This window comes from Athene cunicularia (genome assembly GCF_003259725.1).
Source record: "Athene cunicularia isolate RWA chromosome 4 unlocalized genomic scaffold, athCun1 chr4_part1, whole genome shotgun sequence".
Lineage (NCBI taxonomy): Eukaryota > Metazoa > Chordata > Aves > Strigiformes > Strigidae > Athene > Athene cunicularia.
In genome coordinates this window covers 16,693,194-16,715,468 of record NW_020799098.1, presented here as the reverse complement: position 1 = coordinate 16,715,468, position 22,275 = coordinate 16,693,194, and the positions used below count along the sequence as shown (strand labels likewise).

Sequence of the window (22,275 nt, the reverse complement as noted above, 5' to 3'; positions counted from 1 at the left end):
ACTATCTGTTGATAGTTGCTATCCAACATAAGGATTTTGTATTTAATTGAAGAAATATCTGTATTAATTTCTACCATGGATAATTTTCAGCTTTTCAATATAAATGATTGATTAGGTAAGTAGTGACATTAGCTTTAATAATTTATAAGAAATTAATTAAATAGTTTAAGATAGTATTTTATAAGTTATTTTATTTTGAGTTCGTATTTTTGAGAAAAACTGCTCAGAACTGTTATTTAGATAGAGGCCTACCCTGTATTTGAGATTTAAAGGATATTAACCTTTATCAGACAGTTATTTATTCCAGTGGTGATTATCTCTGTTTCTGTTTAATGAAGGAATGTGTGTGTGTGTGTGTGTGTGTGTATGCACATGTGTGTAATATATTTCAATGAAGAGCCTATGATACACCACTGCAATTTATTTTAAAACTAGAAGGGAAACTTTTATCAAAGTTTAGCAAAGAACAGTGACAGTAGCAAGTGGCTATTCTTTCCTCTTCTGTTAGCCTATTAAGAGTTCTTTAAATATATAAATAAAAATGTGTTTAGAAGAATCTTTAAGAGTATCCTTAAGAGCATTCAATACGCTTTGGTATATGAATGTATCTTAGGGTAGGATTCAGGAGAGATTGATCTATTCTTGTCTCTGCCACAACCTTGAATTGTTACCTTAGGCAAGTAATTTGCCCTCTCTGTGCCTCAGTTTGTGAAATGGGAGTAATAATAAACTCCCCAGGTTCTTGGTGAGGTTTTCCTTCATTAATGACTAAGGTAGTTTGAAATATCAGAAAGCTAACATTATTGTAATTACATTTAGTTATGAGAAGCTATGTTTCAAACCATTCTTTTTGTCCATTAATTTCTTCATGATTATTTTTCTTGTAATAGGACTGTCACTGCTGTAGATAAGATGCATAGCATTGCTAGTGACCCTTGCAAGTATGATTGAATAGTGCAGATAGAACAGAACTGTTTTGCAAACCAGGTTTTTAGGCTTGAGTTTAACCATTATAGCATTAGATATGGTGTTTTACTGTAATTTATATTTTGTTTTGATTTGTTTTCATTTTCAGTTCAATCTCAACAGCTGATGCAAATTCAGAGGAAACAGCTAATTTGGAAAAAGGAAAATCAACCTTAAACAAAGTTTTGGAGTCTTTTTGTTCATATCACTGGCAACAGACTTTGGCTATGTTAAAATTTTTAATACAAGATGAAAATGTTCCTATAGTTTGCAGTTGCAAGCAAACGCATTTGGTCCACTCTGAAACTCCCAGTTCCCTTACTGAAGAGGATGTTCACGTTTCATTTTGCAATTGCAATGGACATACGCTGACAAAAAGGTGCTGTTTACAAAATCAAAGACCAAACACTAGTTTACCACCTCTGTCTGTTTGTATTAAAGATTTCCATTCTTTGTCATGCCAAGCTGTAGCAATTGGATGTATTAAGACAATGGTGAACAAAGCATGTAGTTCTCATAAGTATTGTGCTGAACAATTGCAAAATTATAACAGGCATTCTGTGAAAACAGCAGCATGTACATATTCCACTAAGGACTGTGATCTCTTGAACAGCATTAAAAATTCAACTAGATCTCGCAGCCCATCACCACCTCCACTGTCACCTGTACAGAGTAAAGAATTTGAATCATTGGAAGGATCAGTCATAGATTTTCCAACTTTAGACAATAACAAGCTTGAAATATCCATCAACCAGCCTCCATTCCTCTTGCCAGCCGAAGGAAGCAAGGCAGAATTCGAATATGAAGGTAAAACATGTAGAGGAAAAGAGACTGAATATTCAGATGGAACATTGCTATCAACAGATGAAGAAAGCAACAATTATTATATAAATTCTGAGAAGGGTGAACATTCTGCCATTTTTCAAGATCTAATGGACCGTATTAATGAAAAGTTAAAATCAATAGACACTACGGATATAGCAACAAATCTTGTAAAACTTTCCAGCAGTGACAGAGCACCAGAAAATGATGTCAAATTAGGAGACTTCATAACCTCTCTTTTGCATAATGCTAAGGCAAGTGATTACAGCTTTATGGAATTACTTCGCCAACATGATAAACAAATGGAAAGTAAAATTATCCAAACAAGATTCCGCAAGCGTCAGGAAACTTTATATTCAATGTATAATTCTCCTGATTCACCATTCATTCGACGACAGTCTTTGCAAATCAAGAGGGAGCTTGCAAGCCTTGATGAAACTCTTGTAAGAAAAAAGTCAATTTCTGAGAGAAATGCAAAGAAATCTACAAAAAAAAAAGATAAAATATGTCCAAATAAAAGACACAGTTTCACTGTGATAGAAGATAAGGCTATGCAACATCTTGACAGTAATCCATGCATGAATTGCCAAACCAAACCGATGTGCTTTCCAGTACACCAAACAGAGTCTTTCAAACTACCTCTTAATAATTTTCAGACTGGCTCTGGCTTTCTAGTTCTTTCAGAAAACAGTGCTATTGCAGCCAGCCAGACAAAGCTCACAAAAACACAAGGAGACTGCACAACCTTAGAAGAGACTGATCAGATTCCCCTAAAGGATGAGAGTAATGGAATTTTGGGCAGAACTAAACGTAATGTTGTGCCTCCAGGATGGTACTCTGTGTATGTAACGAACAATATTGTGTTTAGAAAGGCATCCAGTTCAAAAAAGTCTTTAGAAAGTTTGGAAAAAATTAAAGATGTTCATGCTGAAAGATGCAGTGAAATAAGCAAAATTGTGAGAGACACAGACCTGCAAGTTGTTGTAGAGCGTTTAGAAGATACAATAAACTTAGCCAGAAAAACTAACAACTCATTGCTGGATAGTTACAAAATAAGCCAAAAATTAAATGATAATACTTATGAACAGATTATGAACCCAGCTGCTAGAAGAGGCCTACCTTTCACTCTGAGTGAAATGGGATGTGCAGGACAAAGCTTCCTTTCACATTCAGATGTGCCAAGCAGCAGTAAAATCAAAACTCTGTGTGTGACAAGCAAACAAGAAATGGTTATAGATCAAGAAATTAATGACAGCCTTTTGAAATCTCTGACCTTTGATTCATCCAGTTCAACTGCATGTAATGGAGACTTGCATACAACTTCTGAAGCTGGGGAGATCTCAGCTCCCTTAAACTACTCTAGTCCTATTAAGCTTATGTTTGTCTCAGAGGTTAATAGTAGTGAAGGAGTTAAATATACTTTGACATCTGCAGCTGCATCTTCTAAAGGAAGCACAGATATTTGTTTGTTTCAGGGGCACACAAACACTTTGTTAGACAAACAGGCTACAGGAGATCTTCCTCGTACAATCTGTGTCAAGGATTGTGATTGCAGTGAAAATGATACCAAGGAGGAGTCAAGTTGTGTTTGTGCGGAAGCAATTACAAGCTCTTGTCCAGTTGGTCAAACTAACTTAAATGACTCGAAACAAAATGGCGAAGTTGGGGAGAAATCAAGTAGTAGCAGTGAATCAGTTTTAAAAAGAAAACCTGGTAGACCAAAGAAAATAGGTCCTCAAGTTGTTAAGCAGGTTAAGAGACCTATTGGACGGCCTCCAAAACCAAAAATAGACATGACTGAAAGCACAGAACCTAGACTTGAACTTAGCAGTGATGGTAGAAGTACCAAATCTGATCCAACAGTAATGGAAGAAGTTAACAGCAACAAAAATATTACTGTGACAGTTGTTTTTGGAAGGTCAAGAAGAACAAAGAGACATGTTTGTGAAGGTAACCTAAATGTAATCAGCATTCTACCCACACAACACATTGATTCTAATTTTGCCAACGACCACAGCAAAGTGAGGCGCAATGCAGAAACTGAAAATCCTTTGACTGAAATGGTAGAAGCCTTAGAGAACTCTTCTACTGAAAACAAGGTCTCTGGTTATGACTATGTCAGACCTATCAAGAGCAACCTAGCATCACCACATCCTTGCAGCAATATTATACGGCCAATTAAGAAACCATTAACCACCATTCGAAAACCTGGTAGGCCAGCAAAAGTAAAAATCTCCGGCATATCAGTGACTGTTAATAGAGTTTCACCTCAGGAAAGAAAAGTGAGTATTAGCAACTGTTTGCCTCCTTTACAACAACAGAATGTGTTAGAAAAAAACATACCACAGGAGGGAAAAAATCAACTGTGCAATAATATGAGTCAAATAAATAGCATGCAGAAAGATTCTAGAGAGGATGGATCAAACAATGTTATTACAACAGTGTCAAGAAAACGTGGAATTCCATTGAGACATTCTGCTAGAGACAGAAAACCCTCACTGCATTTTTTGCATTCATTAGCATCTTCTAGTGCATTTACTTGTAGAAGTGCCTTACTCCATAAATCTTACAAACTTCATTTGAAAAAAGCTAAAGATCGAAAGGAAAAACATAGGCAGTCAAATCAGAGCACCATATCCAAAGTTACCTCAGAACTGAGAAATACAGGAAATGCAAAAAAGGATCTTAAGGATAGTGAATTCAGGCCCATGAATGAAGTATCATCAGATCCCATTTTTTCATCAAATCCCTCTCTCAGGTGGTGGGCTACTTCCACTTCAAGTGACACTTTGTTGGAAGAACTAAATAATAGATTTGAACAGATAACTAATACCTGGTTGCGAGTGGGGGGAAATGAGTTTGATAAATGTGTATGTGAAAAAAGGGATCCCATTGAACAAGACTGTAATACTGAAATGTCAAACCCTTTAGACTCCTGCCTTGTAGAACTTGAAACATCACCTATAAAAATGCTTTTTCAGAAAAAGTGTAATATGAATGAACTCTGCACCTGGTTTATGCAAACTACAGAAACACAGTCTCTCTCTCTGGTGAGAAAGGCAAATGCTCGCAATCCTTTAGAAGTAGTTAGTACTAGAGAGATAAAGATGGAAACGAAACAATCTGATCTTAGTACTTGCCCTTTCAGAAAGCACTTTAAAAAGTTTGCACTATCCTCTCCTTCAAAACCAGCAGGGAAATTACAAATATTACATAACATGGTGAGGTCTCCAGGCCTTAGCATGAAAAGTAATTTCACATTAGCCAGATTAAAAAGAAATGAATTTAAGAAGTTACAGCATGATAGGTGGGGACAAACGAAAAAGCTCTATAATCAGACTCCTGGAGGCTGGAAAGCAAAAAAGAAAAATTTGCAGTACTTTTGCCAAAGCCAGTTGTTTAAAAGTACAGCTGAGGAAACCGGTGATGAAACGCCCAAGCTCCAGGAAAAAAATGCAGTAGAAATCCAGCCCACTCAGACTTTGGTAGAATCTCAGAGTAGCCTCTTGCCAACTGAAAATGAAGCCAGAGGTGCATTTGTTCAACAGATGATGGGATCTTCTGACTTTAACCCACATCCTGGTTTAGCAAATATACTTAAGTCACATGCAGAGACAAATGGAACAATTTGTTGCCAACAACATGTTAGCAAAGAACAAAGCCAAGATAAACTGTTTCAAAATACTTGGAAGGCCAAAACCTTTAAAGATTGTAGGATATTTCTGAGAAAAATCAACCATATTGAGCAGCACAACTCATTTAAGTTAAATAATGTAATTTATTCTCCTGAAGCTGTTGAAAGTAAAAGCAATCAGACCTATATGGAAGAAAAAAGGCATCCTCTCTTAAGGTCCCACTCTACTAAGCAAAATGCATTAAAGAAAAAAGAAAATGAAACATCTAAAGGATCTAATTCTTCTAAAGTGACTGAAAGACTGGATGACCAGTTTCACAGCAGAAAACTAAGTACTGGTGTAAACCATGATGATAATAATCCTGCTGGTAGTTCTGAAGTTCTTATCAGAATAAACAAAAGAAAAAGTCCGCAATGGGAGACCACTGATACAAATATAAGAAAAAGGCATAAGAGACAATCATGCAGTAGTGGACAAATGGCAACTTATTACACAAAGTACCAAGTAGGTAAGTTCCTGTTCCCCCCTTCATCTTAAGATTGCAGTCTTAAAGAATTGGAGAAGTCAAACAACTAAGCAGTTTGGATTTTTTTTTTTAATTGCATGATACTCATTTTAATTTCAGAGAAGTCATGAAATTAAACATTGTACAGCATCAGAGTAATGCAGAAAGTGCAATTTTAAAATGTATATAATATTTTGCACAAATCTGTTGGCTACAGTAGTTGTTACATACTGTTACAGTTATAACACCAGTATTAAAAGAGCTAACTAATATAGTTCAGACATGTCAGAATTCAAGTTGTTGTCTGTCTGAAGTTAGTCACAACTGGTGATTGATTTCAAAGGGACAGAATTTCATTTCAATGTGTAGTTTTTTATATTGTGAGAAAGAGTAAATTATAAAATTAAGCAGAAATTCAGTATATCAACATACAGTTTAAAACAGTTGTTATCAAAGGGTATCTAATACAAATCTGTAATGGTTTAATACTTATACAGAAAAACAGTACAATGTACTTCTGAGAAGTATTCATTCAGAGATCCATTTCAGTATCCATTCAATGCCAAATACAATCTGCTGACTGACGGGTTTGTGCATTGAATCCTTATAGAACAATTTAAAATGCAAAATTATTCTAGACAAATACAATATATAGTTACTATACTAAAATACATTGGCTTGGAATCCTTTTAGGCTAGTATGAAATTAAATACATTTTTGAAGCTAGATGTTTATAACACATTTTAATAAAACTGTAACCTCTGAAAGGCCGTTACATTACTTATAAAGAGGGTACACTTGTGAAATTATTTCTTCTCGTGGATGAAGAAATCTCCTTGAACAGAAGTCTCAATTCATTTCAAGGAAATAACTAAGGCGTGAAATACCAAGTAAAAAGAAGTTCTGCAATAGGAATTAAATTACTGCAGAAGTATTCATTTGTAGAAACAATATCTTATTAGCTAATCTGATTATATTGCCCAAAAAATTAAAAAACCTATCCAAAATATAAGAGCAAAGTCTTATGTCCCCCTTTGTGTTCTATATTGTAGAAAACTATCCCTAATAATAAACTGAAAAGTTAATTTAAGTTGTAATATAAACAATATTATGGCTCTTGTATACTTTATTTCTTTTGTGCTTTATGCGATATATAAAATTATTCATATTAAGCTCATTCAGTGTAACCCTGCTTTTCCAAAGTACATAATTTATCTTTAGACTATTTATTTTGTATTTTAATTCACTGATTTGAGGCCAAACTCAGCATAAAAAACTTGTTTTAAGAAGTTCAAATTTTGACACAATATTGCTGTAAAAAATCCAGAGAAGTAGAAAAGGAAAGTGTAACATTATCTGTTTCTTTTTTGCAAATGAAGAAAGAGCTCTCTCATACTTTTTATTTCATAATTTTGACTGTAGTTGAGAAAATTTTGCATTCAAATCTTATTTATCTTTAAACTTTTTCTTGCTATGGCAATGTAAGGCCTATTACTGTGATATGGTCTCATGTTAGTTTTAATTTGGACTCAATTTTATTTACCTGATAACTTTCCTCCTTTAGTTTTGGATCTTCAGGAAATCTGATAACTGTTTTGATATTTTACATTATTTCATTTACAATTTTTGTTATTTTCCCTTTTACTCATAGTTTCTCATATCAATTGTTGTCTTTAGAAAGGATGACAGGAAGTTAATTGATAAAGGAAATGTTAAAAGACAATGAATTCTGGAATTAATTCTCCACACATGTAACCCCATACCTTTTTTAGAGGTACTGTTTGCAATATCAGGGGATTGTCTGATATAGAAAAGGATGTCTTCCTTTGGCATGGTGATTCAACATTGTGTTCTGTCCATGCTAGCCAAGGAAATCATATAAACATTTTTAGTCTAGAGTATAGCTACTAGCTAAAAAGAAGGAACATGATTTCTAGCTGTGCATGCATGTGTTTTCAAACATAATTCCTGCATCTGGAAGTTTAATGCACATGAAAACATCATTATTCATTCATATGTTCTTTGGACTGTATTTTTGTTGATCTGGTATCATAAATTATATCATTGTTCTGTTGTCATGCTTGAAATGTTTGTATATAAACATTTATGGTCAATATTTAAAGTTTTTCTTCAAGTTTTACTGATCTTGGTGTCTTACCAAATATTCTTGAAAGAAAGAGGTGTTTTGATGCTGTTTTATTGTGAAGCATTGCAGCAGGTAGGCAGAACATTGTTATCCAATTATTTTGTATACTCAATCTTTGTTAGAATGTGCAAGTGGGAATAAAGCAATTGTTCTTACAACTCAGGGTAGTATCAAGCAACCAGAACTAGCTATGTACTCATTGTAGCAACAGAAGAGTTAATCACTTTTTCATATTGCCTGTTTTATTCAAGATAAGGTGGATGGTAGATACATTGGTCCGTATGCTGTTTGTTACTACTTGACTTCAGAAATGTTGCTTCAACAATGCATTTGATGTGTTGAGAGGCAGTTCCCTTTTACTGTAAAGCTATGTTCTGACTATTTTAATTTCTTTAGAAACACTGAAAAATTATTGCTCTCTGTGGTGGCAAAGAAAATTACGTAAGCATGTTTTTAGGAAAGCGTTTTTGTTTCTTTCCATGAGAGTGGTTCAGTGTGTTTCCTTGTAACACTGAAGACCATATTCATGTGCTTTGGACTTGGCCAAACTAGATCCAAAAAGGCTTTAAGAGTGCCAAGCTAAAATAAGAGAAACTATTATCCAACAATAAAATGGGACACCATAAAAGGCTCCATTTTAGGAACTTACAATGTACTGAGTATTTTAAAAATCTACTTCAGAGGGTGTGGTTTTATGACATGCAAAGGAGGTGGTGGACCTACTACAGCAGCAAGCAGTACTGCATGCTGTGAGGACATGACATACCTTTTACTTACCCTTTGTATCAGGGTGGGAGTTCACATAGAAGAGCTTTTAAAAATCAATTCAAATCACTTTGAAGCTAGAATATTTTCTTCATCTAAAATGAACTTTTTTCATTTTTTCCCTTATAATTTGGCTTTTCAAGTAGTCTGGAGTTTTAGGAGAAAATCTATTGTATTTGTTGGCAGAGAAGACAAATTTTCAATTTTAAATTTCATTATATTTGAATGCTGGTTTTCAGTGCTACCTTAGTAAGATCAGATTAGTGTAGTACTTAAAATGAGAATTTGCTAATCTTTGTAATCATTTCAAAGTTGACTACAAGAGTTAGGAATCTAACTATGAAAACTTGGTACTTTTATAAGTCTAATTGGTCTTTTGATTGTGCACATAAAATACCATATATATTAACATGACAATAGACAGAACTTTTCGTAAACTTGACTTCCATTACCATAAATTTTCTTGAAATTGGGAGGGAAAATTTTGTGAACTCTTTTTACACATCTGTATTAGCATGGCATTAATATTTCAGTTTTGTGGCTTACTTTCTTCTGGTAGTGCAATCCAGTAGCGATAAGGCTACACAATGTGAATCACTTTCCTACTGCTGTGGAAGACATTAGTCTCACCAATGACCTAGTGACAAAAATGATTGCTTTAGCAATTCTTCAGCTTTCTCTTTCATGAATAAGCACATTTTGCACTTCTAACGGGGAACAAATTTAAAATACTAGGTTAGGTAAAATGCAACAATCATAAATCTGTTGATTTTGAGAAATCCTTTTCAACAGCCATGTCTTAGCTCTTTTCACAAAGGTGTTTCATCAGAAGGTTACTTGGCTTCAGAATAAGTTTCAGCAGTGATGCAGAGTAAGCAGATAGAAATTTTCATAACTGTAATTGCCAGACAAGGTTACTTTTTCACAGCCAGCTATAAAACAAAGTAAGAAAATTAATAGAAAATGTGAGAACAATATTGAAATGAATGACTCTTCCCAGTAAGTGGGCCATTTTTAATGCAGAAGTATAAAGGCAGAAACGTAGACTTGATATATAGTTGACTATACATGTATAATAAATCCTGACTCATTTAATGAACTTGATGGTCTCTTGCCTCATTCTCCTTAATGCAACAACAGCCGCTCTAATACCTCAGTCTAATACTCCATCTTATTTTACACTCTGGAATTTCACTTGCCAAATGCAGTTATATAGTCTTTCTTTCCCTTGTCTTTTTCTCCCATCATGTGATCTACTGTGAGGTGTATAAATTTTGAGTGCCATTTTGGTTTAAACTGTGGTCATTGACATACTGCCTTCTGGTATGTTGTTCCACTTGTTCTTTTGAGGGTTCTGTGCTAAGATTTTTACTTTTGTTTACTTGAATAGTAGACTTCTTTGAAAGAACTCAACTCTGTAGTCTTTCATTTCCTTTACCTTCAATTAAATTTCTGTAGTTTAGTATCATGACCATTAAGTCTTTGTGTAGGATTTGTATATGCAGATTTATATGTAAATTGGGGGTGGGAGTGTTCATCAAATTATTCAGTACTGGTTTTCTATCTCTTTTTTATTTTATTTCCTCAAAAACTGAGAAACTCACGCTTCCCTATTTGTCCTGAGGAAATGGTTACATTTTTCAGTTTTGTTTAAGGAACTGGTAATACTATGTATAGACAGGCTTCTGTCTTTCTGCTTCAGCCTTTCTCTGGAAAATAATAGTTTTCCCAGGCTTGCCTAGGTTTTTTAAAATATAACAAGTATGTATCCTTTTTAAAACTCTCTTCTGGTAAGAGTTTACAGCCTTAAAGCAGAGCTTTGATTGTTGTTAGATAGAAAGGGATAAAGGTCAATCAACACAGCCTGTGATGATGTAACTTGTAAATAAAGTATTTATATAGTCTGACCATCACAAAGAAGGTTAATTATGCTGAGACAATTCCTTATTTTGTTGTTGAGCTCCGGAAAAATATTCCTGTTCAAGAAAGATGGTTTAATTCATAGAGGCACGTGTACTCTGCCTTAGTTTGCATTTCTCTATTGCATATACGCTAAAGCTAGTGGTGGTTTTTCGTCTTTCATCAAATTTTTGTAAAGTGTCTTATACAGAATCTTCAGTTTGTTATATTCAAAAAATGCAGGTTCTGGTTCCAGAACTGAGGGAGTGGTGTGAGATGACTGGGCTTGGGCTGTTGTTTGCATGTACTTACATAGATTTTCCTTCCCTAATTCCTGTTTCACTCAGTCAAAAGATAGTTGTAGTGTGCCCTGTGGTGATCTGACACCTTCTTCAGATTTTCAAGCCAAATATCATGCTGCATTTATTCATTGTTTATCCATTTGCTGGCAGTGTCCTTTCATTTTGCTATAATTACACAGTTGTGCCTTAAATATATTGTTTAGACAAGATTTGAGACTAGTAGAAATGCTTTCATTATTTTAAACTATTTCACGAGAAAGTCTAAATATTTGTTTGCAGGGCTTTATGGAGTAGTTCTAAATTTTATTCTCTGAAATTTTGTTTCAAATGTAGGTAAACATTTGGTAGCTGTTAGAAATAATATTTCATTTTTCATCTTCCCTCTTCCTTGTATTCATTTGGTAACTGGATAGTATTTTAATACAAATAAGATTTTTGCCATATTTTAGGGACAACATTTTCTTATCATAAGGCTTTTTTTTCTCTGGTGTTTCCTATGGTCAACATGAAACTCTGCCCTTTAAAATGGCCTTGAATCTTGAGTGTTCGCAAGCATACCAAGGGTTTCTGAAAGCTGTTGACAGCCCTCAGATTTTAATTAAGCCAGATATTTTTACAGTGATCAACAACTAATTAGATGGATGTGTCTGAATGGAAATTGTTTTATATGGGAAGCCCAGGATTTTAAGAACAGCATTTTGCATTCACATGCATACACCACTACAACATCACAGTTTGACGCTTGTACTCTTTGTGGTAACTGAGTCAGTGCCATGCTTTGTGGTTTCAGTGTAATATAAAACATGATGATGTTCTTGGGTGTGTAATCTAGCAAAGAAAGTTTTTGGAGTCCTCATTAACAAAGTCTACCTCCTAGACTTCCTAGTTATTTAAAAGGTACTATTAAATATTTTTTTTAAAAAAAGAAAATTTTTGGAAATCCAAGTTACGTTTTTTAACAAATACAAGTGTATAGAAATGTATGATTTATAGACCTGTACCTATATATATTTGTATAGGGATACGTGCTACCTATGAACTGAGAATATTCCTAATGTACCATTTTAAGAGAAAATCACCTCTTTGAAATACTGCATATAGAACCTAGATTGAGGTCCCAATTTAGAAGTTAACTGGAATTTTTAAATTACTTTGTTCACAAGTATTTTTTAAATATTGCCTTACGAAAAGATAGAAAACATAAAATCTTTTACTGCTAATCAAATAAAATATTGAAGTTCTTGTAACTGAGCAATAATTAAAATGTTCTCCACACATTTTTATCAGGTTCCTAACCAGCGTATGACTCAAAATAATGTTTTGATTGGTTGCAATATACCTTTATAAAATAATGCTGTTCTTGAGAACCATCTTTCTCCATCTTCTTCTTTCAATGCATAAGGTATCATTTTGAATTTCCTATCTCCTCCCATCTGTTTTTTTTTTCTCCTCCTATTGGGTTACTATCTTTCAGCTGACTTCTTTTCTTGTCTAAATGCTCCCTTTATTTTTTTTCTCAGTGTGTGATTTTTGTCAACACTGTTATATTACTCACTTTAGTAAGTCAGACTAGCTATGTTACAGACCTGCAGCTTTCTACCTTTTTTCCTCTCACAGAAGTGTAGAAAACATGCAGAGTTTTTCAGGGGGGCTGATGAGCCCAAACAGGATGTCTAACCACTTCTCATAATGGCTTAGCTCCCATAATGAAAATTACACCATTGTCATTGGCTATCTCTTCCAGTGTTAGCTGTCCCACTGCTTTTTCTGTATCATGATACTTGTATTTTTACAGCTACTGACTCGTGCTTCTTATGTGATCCACTATAGCTGCCCATGTTAAAGATGTCTAACCTGCATTGGTACTTTACTGTGGTCTCTGCTGTACTGTTTTTTATGTCATGACATTGCTTTTACTCATTTATTTTATTCAGACTCACGTCTGAACCACTGTTCAAACCATTACACTCCAATTATTTAACATTCATCCGCATCCTCTCTTCATACTTTGCTCTCCTTTAGTACCAAACTTTAATTGATTCTCAGATCATGCATCAGCTTTCTTTTTTTCCAAGCTGTGTGTTTGTGAGTGCCAAAGCATACTCTTAAGGAGCACTGCAGAATGAGTGCACCCCAATTTTATTCCCTGTTCTGTTTTTTACTCTATATTTATCATGGTGTAGTTCTGCTGGTCTGTACTATGTCTTACACCTGAGAAGAGATTCGTACCATATGAGCAAGATGTCAGTCAGCTTTTGTTGTAGATTTCTTCAAGCCCAGGTATGGAAAATCTTTTCTAAATAGCCATGCCTGCCTTTTAATCAACTTTTTTCTTACTGAAGCCCAGGTAACTTCTCTTTTTTTTTCCTACAGTGTAAAGATACATGTATTTTCCAAAATCAGGATGTAAATATAAGCAGACTTTGTCTTCCTAGCTCCATGCTTTTGGGTCAAACAGCTCTGGACACTTCATAATTCTAGAAAAGTTACTGTTTCTGCTCCCATTCTCATGGCAAATTGCACATTCTGTTCTTGTGGAACAGGTCAAGCAATTTCTGTTTCTCTTTCCAATTTTTCATAACTGAAGGAAGGGGAGCTTTTTCTGATGCTGATTTCTCTCATGTTCTAGACATCTGTAAAGGCTGCTTAGATTATTCTTCAGTGTTCTTTGGAGTACAAACAATGGTATGTCTTGCTCTTAAAAGAGGATGTAAATCTTTAATGAGAAACTTCATGCTTTATGGAGACCTAGGCTTTTTTTCTGTATTCTTTTGTCAGTCTGACATATTACTGTCTGATTTGTTCTTTCAGTATCAGAAACTCACCTGACTTATGTCTGCGTTCAGCTTTATTGGTTCCTTACCACAAATTCAGTTTAGACGGGAAGTTTAAAAACTTTTTTTTCAGTGGCTGTGCCAGCTCATCTACTCTCCATCCTCTGCTTACTGCCACATGCTCCTTTCTGTCTCTCCTTCTAGGCACACATAAAAGGAATCTGTGCTTCTGTCTTTTATCACGTAAAAATACCCCATCTGTAGGTGGGCCAGGTATCTTAACTTGGCTGTAGCACTTTTTTTCAGTGATGATTGACTTAGACCTGCTTTTCTTGCTACTTGCCTACCAGTAGAAATGGCCTTAATTTAACATTAGTTTAGGGCTTAAAATCCTTTCAAAATCATAAGCCTATGCATTTCTACCTGGTTTTGAATGTGTTATATCAGTTGTCAAGCTGTTAGTGATTAATGTGACTACATTCATGATTTTCCAAGCAGGTCTTATGTAAGTATTCTTATTCTTTGTTTTCACTTTGCAGTCCAGGGTTGAATATTTCTAAATTGTGGTCCCATCAGGAATTAGAATGACATTTACATTTTGTCTTAAAATACATGCATACAAAAAATTTGAGAAACTTAGGAAATCAGTCTTTTCAGATGGATCTTGTCATAGGTTTCTATTATCTAAGGTGCAGATTTTACAAATATGCAGAGACTATACTGGATATTTTACTGACTCAGGGTTGTCCTTAAAGTTGTCTATTTCAAACTGCTGAAATATTATTTGCTTCAAATAATGGTTTCTTTATTCAAAAAATGGATTCTGTACATGAAATCAAAGCCTGGCTGAAAAATTGTCTAGAAGCTGTAAGAATGCCATATGATATTTTTCTTAATCCAAAAAAGTATTCTTATACTTACTTAGATAGTGCTCTTATATATATGTGTCATGTTTTTCATTTGGAATGGAGGCTAAACTTTGGAAAAAGAGAAGTACCTAAAGTTAGGTTTTGGTGTTTTTATTGGGCATGTAGCATAAATTTCAAGCCATTTAGTAACAATGTTTTTTAAATTTAAGGAAATTTACAGTGCAAGTAAAGATTTAAGAGCTATACTTAAGGTATCTATTCTTGAAATTGTGGTGGTTGTTATTACCTGTGTTTCAAGTTTAAAATTCCATAGACATGTGTTCAAAGAAATTTTTTTGTAGATCATATTTGTTGCTGAGACGTTTCATATTTATCAGTTTATTACTCACAGCTGGTTTTAAATTATATTTAAGTAGTAGAAATCTCAGAAAAGGAAATGACTTATTTGCAAATTATTATTTGACCTTCCTTAATTCAGAAGTCTGGTGGGTTATAAACCACCGAGGGACTGTCTCATTCTATTTCTGAGATGACATCCCTCCATAACATAATTTGATTTGTAATGTCAAAAAACTATTATGAATTGAAGATTTGATCTTAATCCAGCACAAATGACAAAATTTAGATAGCTGCCTTCGTCACAGTATTGAGATGGTGGCATTCTGTTTCCTCTGAGAACAGGTTGAACCAACAGATGTAGTTCTGACCCTCCAAGCCTTAGCTTTATTGTACCTTGTTCAAAACCATTTTTCATTATTATTAAGTAGAATAAAAAGAGCAAAAACTTTTTTCTGTTACAGTATGTTTCTAAGGCAAATGCAATAGTACTCATGAGCATAGCAGGTGTTTAGGGTTTTTAAAATTTATTTGTATGCTACTTCTAATAATGTGTAGAATATAGGTAGTGTTCTTTCATGGAACTGATGATCAGAGGCAGACTTGTTTCCCAGTGATGCCTAGATGCTAAGAATTAATTGTTCATCATAAAATTAATGGTACTTCCTTTCAACTGTTAGATTATTAGCTGGTTTTTGTTTCCAAGATCTTTGAAGACAGTATGCTATGAACAATTTGAGATCATAGGACTATTTTTTCTTTTAACAGGTTAGTGCTATCATCACTAGTAAATTATGTTCTAAAATGTTATAACTTCTTCATGCCCATTTCAGTGAGAGTTTACATTAATATTTTGCTTCCTTGTTCTTTAAGAACCCCGTGCCTTCTGTGGACTGCTAAATAATCTGTATTACCACAAAACATAGTGATTCTTGTCAAAAGGATCCAAGTTCTAAACTACTTACCCTGCTTTGAATAATTATAACTGAAAAAGGAGGCAGGAATGTTGTCTATATTTAAACTTGCCAACATACGTTCAACTCTGTCCTGTATTTTGGGGAGTCATCAGGACTGAGCTCTGTACTTCCATGACTGCACAAGTCTGATTAATTTTTTTTTTGTACTAGTTTCAGTTTCCAATTTTCACGGTGAAGTTGCAATTTAAACCTTTTATGTTGCCTATGATCTGTTATGTTTAAGGGAGTGAGAACATTTTCTATAGCTGAATGGTTTGGGGAGAAGGTCATGTTATGTCTGTGAGTGCACTCTGAAACTGTTGTCAGTTTGCTTTTACTATGGTGCTGTGTTCTTTGAAGATGAGTTAGTGATGTAAAAGGTGCAACAAACATCCACTGCTATATAATGTTGTCTCAGTGCAAGTTAATCTTAGAGTAAATAATCCTCTTTCACTGATGTGCCACAAGTGCTCAGCAAATTCCTACTAGCCTCTTTTAGTTATCTTTCTCATACATTTCATACGTATTTTATTCCCATTTCTTCTTCCCATCCTTTTTTTTTTTTTTTTTTTTTTTATAAAACATTTTTGAGCTAGTGTGAAGAGCAAAATGAACTTTTCCACCATAATTTCAGTCTGGGACTATGGCTAGTTCTGACTTTAGTCTTTTTTGTCTCCATTCAGTTCACCTATTGTCTTGGTGTTCTGTCTTGCATTGTTTTATTTGTCTTAGTACTCCAGCTGTGTTAAACCCAGTATTTATGTCTGATTTTTAAAAAACTGCCTGTATATTGCTTATCTCTCCAGCTTGCTTTGATCTAGTTGAGTATGCCATCTATTTCCAGGGCATTTCTTTCTGCCTCTCAGATTTCCAAACGGGATTCCATCCACTCAGCTGAAAAATGTTATTTCTTATTACAATGAGAATCCATCTGATAAACGGAAAGGAGAGAGACATTAAAAAAATCTCTTTCTAGAGTTCTTTGTTGTTGCATTTGGCATTGTGGAAAGATGTTTATATTTTAGAGACAATAAATTGTGCACGCTTGGTTTACTTTAATTTCAATGTATGTTGCATTATCAAATCAATCTCTGTTGGAAAGCATGCTGAGGCTACTATAGTCATTGTAGGTTTTAACCTAATATATTCCACTGCTTACTTTTCCTGGAAATGTTTGAGTTTGTACAGAGAAATTTTTTTATGCTGCTAAAGTCTTATTATTTCTACTCAGTACCTTTGAAACCTTTCTGTAAAAGCCTCAAATCAGTGCTATGTATCATGAATGCTCTTACACTTTCCAAGCTGTCAATTTGCACATCACTGATGATGGTGTTTAACAAGTGCAGTTTGCAGAACTTTTGTCAGACAAGAGGGTAAAAACCAGTTTAACCTAGCTCTCGGCTAGTTGGGAAGGAGATGTTTTTATCCATGAAGTAACTGTTGCAAAAGAAATATTTAGAAAAATATAACCCTACAGTGATACCTTTGTAGTCGTTTTACAGCATACAAACACACAAGAAACATTTATCCCTATTCCTACTTTTTCTGCATGGCCTTGACTTGTCGTAGACAGAGTAATTCAACAAATGTATGGACTTAAGCTAGCCAGATTTTTTTTTTTAACTTTGTCGTTTTCATAAGGCAGGTGTCAAATTCCTGTTTTTCCTGAAGAACAGAGATCCAAACTGCACAGAAAATAAGAAGCTCAAAGAATATTATTTTTTTGTTCTTGGAAGCCTATCAACTTCTATAGTACTGCTCTCACATCTTCCTGTTAAAAAATCACTATTTCTGTTATCATAACAATAACTTAGGTAAAACTAAAGAAAGAAATGGAAAGGACTGTTTTCTTCTTTTTCACCGGGCTTTTAGCATTGTTGGCCTGTCTTCAAATTCACTAGTGAAAGCAGAACTATTGAATATGCCACAGCTGGAATTTATGTTCCATGTTACAGAAGCACCTGTAGTTGACTTCCACAAACCATGTGTGGAAGCTGATTAACAGTCAATTCCAAGTGAATAAAAACAAAACAGAGGATAATAGCTGGAATAGTAAATAGATGGCTTCAGAATTGGAAATTCTAACCTTTTTAGAGACCATTATATAAGATCAGTAAATGCCTGTTGTCTAGGAAGTTAAAGGGACCTCCATCCCCTTACTGATGCAAGCCTTGGTAGTTGAGAACTCCAGAAGGAGGTTGTGGATACTCTACAGCCTCATTCCAAGCTCTATTGAAATAGGCTTCATGGTTTCTGGTAGTGTCAGGCTGTAACCTCAGTTCTTCCTGACAGGAGGGTTGCTGTATGAAACACCTCTTTGTTTTGCTAGGAATGCTTAATGCACGGTGCACCTTTTGTAAGCGGTGTGAAATAAAATTTAGAGTAGAATATGTTGATGCTTCTGGCTGGAGAAATTCAGCTGCTTCTGTTTAATTTTATGCCTTAATTACATTCTCTGCTCTAAAATTACTGTTTATATACATCACTTTCATACCTTGTTACATCAATAGCTAGAAAATAAATCACTACAGGTAAAAATGAAAAGCAAGATGAAAGATTAGGTTCTTCTCGGTTAATAAGTATATTAATGCAAATCTCTAACCATATTATTTTCCACCTTATCAAGGTGAAATTCCCTAAAATACTTGAGGCTTTATGTTGATGTAACCCATACTGAGGAACTGGAAAGAAAATAACATTTTTCTACTCCTGTTTTTATGTGTTCTCTTAAAATGGCAACTCTCAAGTTTCCTAAAGTTCTTCTGGAAGAGATAAATTACTGCATGACAATCACGAGCATATACTGCAGTTCTAGTTTTACAAATTCAGTCCTGCCTTTTACACCTTTTAGAGAAACCTATACAAAAACTATAGAACAGTCCCTCAGAGAGTCAACTGCTCAGAAAGTGCAGGTTTGTAGTATTACAGCACTTTGCATTTTCATTTGCAGTCCAAGCAAATGGGAAGGTCACAGTAACACCAAATCCTAGTTCATATACAGAAGTAACATAACAAATCATTTGAGAAGCCTGAATCTTTAGCTTTTTGTCTGGCACTTACACAAACCGTGCTTAATCCTGGGCATCTACTGCTTAAAAGACAGTAGAAATGCTGGTCTGTAAAGCACTTTGCAAGTACATACTGCTTCATAGTTTGCAATTTCTTGTTATCCTTTTGGATAACAACCACCACCATGAAAAAAAAACAAACCAAAACAAAACAAAAACCCCACCAAACACCAACACAAAAAACCCCAATGACTGCAAAACAATATTCCAGGCCTATGAAGTTTTGCTACTTGGCCATGCCTGGAAAGCACACAGTCGGTAGGGGTGAGGATAGCTGCAAGACTTCCAAAGTCAGCCCTAGCACCGTCTCATATATACACTTAATCCCATGGTCATGAGAAAAGGCTTTGACTTTCCTCAAAGCAAGTGAGGGCAAAGGTTCAAGTCTGAAGGGATTGTATATTCAAGAAAGTAACCTTGCTGACTAAAGTTTTACTTCTCTGTCCTTTACACTTGCACCCTGTGTTTCCTACAGCAGGAAAAGATCAGAGCAACGAGAGTGTGTGCCTGGAGGAAAAGGGTCCAGGGCAAAAAGAAGACAAAATATAGAGGCAGAAAAATAAGGACACAAGGAAATGCAGGGCATGGGAGCAGCACCCCAGTTACGAAGGGTTAGGAACTAGTTTAAGTAAATCAGAAATGCCTGTTTCACTACCATGTCACAGCCTTCCGGAGAGCTTGTGTAAAAAGTGAAAGAACGAAAATTGTGGTTTAGATATCTGTGAAAAATAACAATGAATTCTCACTTTAGCTGTTACACAAGCTGTCTCTCCCTCTTGACATAAGAAAAAGTTCAATCAGAAAGTCAGACAATAGTATTTGATAACACAGGCTACTATGTTTTAGATTATAGCCTTATAATAACTGAATGTCCTCAGCTAGACTGTTCATCCATGTGACCACTCTACTTCAGCAGCTTGTCTGATTATCAAGATTCATAATTTGCACCAAAGTCCCATGATGGACCTTGTTTCCTGAAATGCAGCAAGTAAGAGCCATTAAGAGATACTCTTGCTGCTTAAACACCCCTTTGATAGGAAAAACTGTGTGCAGGTAGATTAGAGCATGATCATTACCACCACCCTTAATTACAATACACAGAGCTTTATTTTTAGTATCTCAGGAATTAGAAGTATTTCTAATTTTGTATTACTCTTGCAGTTCTTGAAATCTTTGAGAAGGATGGTAACAATGAATTGACACAAATCACTGCAGGAGGTAGGCAGTAAAAAAAAAAATAGTAGGGATGGAGAGTTTTGAAATTAGGATTTCCAAACTCTACCTTCTTGTATTCTGAGTATGCGCAATTGCAGTGCTTTACATACCAAGGAAGAAATTTTTTACGATGAGGGTGGTGAAACACTGGAACAGGTTTCTCAGAGAGGTTTTAGATGCTCCATCCCTGGAAACATTCAGACTGGACAGAGCTCTGAGCAACCTGGTCCAGTTGGAGATGTCCCTGCTCATTGCAGGGGGGCTGGACTAGATGATCTTTAAAGGTCTCTTCCAACCCAAACCATTTTATAATTCCATTCTGTGATCCTGTATGGCAATGATGAGAGTATGATTCAATCCACACACACTTATGTACTAGCCTGCTTAGTGATCCCCACAAAGGCCTGGATTTGCTTCCCTTCTTTGTATTACTTATTTTCCTGGATTTGAAACAAAATAAAAACTGTCTCTCTACTAGTGCTTTTGCAGCTGTACTGAATTAACAATGTCAGCAGAAAAACCCAACCCCAGATTGTTGCTGGGTTCCTGTTGTACGGTTTTGCAGTAGTCAGCTGGACGCGATGGAGAGGCCAGCCTGCAGCCACACCTCCTCTGGGCCAAGGCGGGCGCTACCGCGAGAGCGGCCCAGGACAGTCTCTGCGAAGTGGCAGGACCTCAGCAACACCAAGCCCGAGCTACTTTTACAACACGGAGAGTACAGCACAGTCAGGTTCTGATATCAGTGTTTCTTGGAACGTAGTGCAGTAAAAGAGCAAAAAAAACCAACAGTACATGCAATCTGCCACCACCTCATCTTGCCTCTTAGCAGTTTGCTTGTTTGCCTGGGAGGAAGAAAGTGTACTAAACTTTTTCTCATTTTTTTTTTCCCCCTCTCCCACCCCCACTTCTTTTCTCACAGCACACTACAAGTGAAAGTCTCGGAGCCGCAGAATTCAATAGACATGAACACAGAAAATGAACATTTGAAGTCCATAAAGATGTGCCTTAATCAGCCCACTGAGTGGAATCTGAGTTTTTCAGCAGCATCTCTCGCCAGCTGTAAAGTTTTTAACCAAAATCTCAAAACTGATGAGAACAAATAGATTGCAGCTGTTCTTGCACTATTATTTTGTACATTGTTCCTGATTTTTTTTTCTGCTGAATAATAAGCACTTATTACATTGATCTTGAAATGATCTTGTGTGATTTGGCTTTATATCACTACTAGCATTATTCATTTTGATGTACTTTTTCTTTTTTTAAATATGAAGTTTCACATCTGACCACCATGAAATTCTTGCAGTACAAATTTATATCAGAATCAGATGTTCCCCTTCAATAGTATTGTGATTTTTCTATGTTCTTTAATTATTATTTCCCAATTTTATTTTTGTGCACGAAAATTAATATATTCTGTAATTTGTGGCATAGGTCACCATGTAAAGATTTATGATAACAACAATTCAAACAAATCTGTAACAGGTGGAGACCGACTACCTCGAAGCAGAGCAGTAAAAAGGTAAATTATCTGAGGATATCTCCTTTGAAAATGGATTGAAATGTACTGAACAAGCAGATTGTTTCTGCAGTAAGCTTTTATCTTCATTTATCTTGAGAACTTCTGTGTGACAGTGTTTAATGACTGTAATGTCTAAAAGAAAGGCCAAGGCTGCAGGAGAAGCTCTTGAAAGATTGTCATTCAACAAATCTGTATCTGCACTTTTTGAGGTTTCTGCTTAATGGTCTTTCTTCCCCTTTTGTTTTTATGAATTTATGCCTGCCACCAATTAAAATGGATGTAAATGCTCTTCCTATTTCATTTTTTTTCTGGTGTACTTTAGAAATTCAATGTAAACATCAAAATTTTAAGCTCTACTCAAAGAAGTAGTAAATGGTTATAGCTGACTAAATTGTAGACATTCCATGCTTAGATCAGCCTTAGGTTCATGTACTTCATTCATCAAAACTTTATTAATAGAGCTATAACAAAAGTGTTAGAATAAAACCATATGATATA

General features: G+C 35.1%; 1 protein-coding gene across 1 annotated transcript; it reads left to right on the top strand.

The window, feature by feature from the left end:
- Positions 1–22,275, top strand: LOC113479000. The gene is made up of 3 exons (XM_026846557.1): positions 1–115; positions 1,076–5,931; positions 21,178–22,275. Exons 2-3 carry the CDS (start codon positions 1,194–1,196, stop codon positions 21,189–21,191), a joined length of 4,752 nt encoding a protein of 1,583 aa, XP_026702358.1. The 5' UTR covers positions 1–115; positions 1,076–1,193; the 3' UTR covers positions 21,192–22,275.

Excerpts from the sequence above, each read along its gene's own strand:
- LOC113479000 (XM_026846557.1), top strand. The coding sequence starts at position 1,194 with ATGTTAAAATTTTTAATACAAGATGAAAATGTTCCTATAGTTTGCAGT.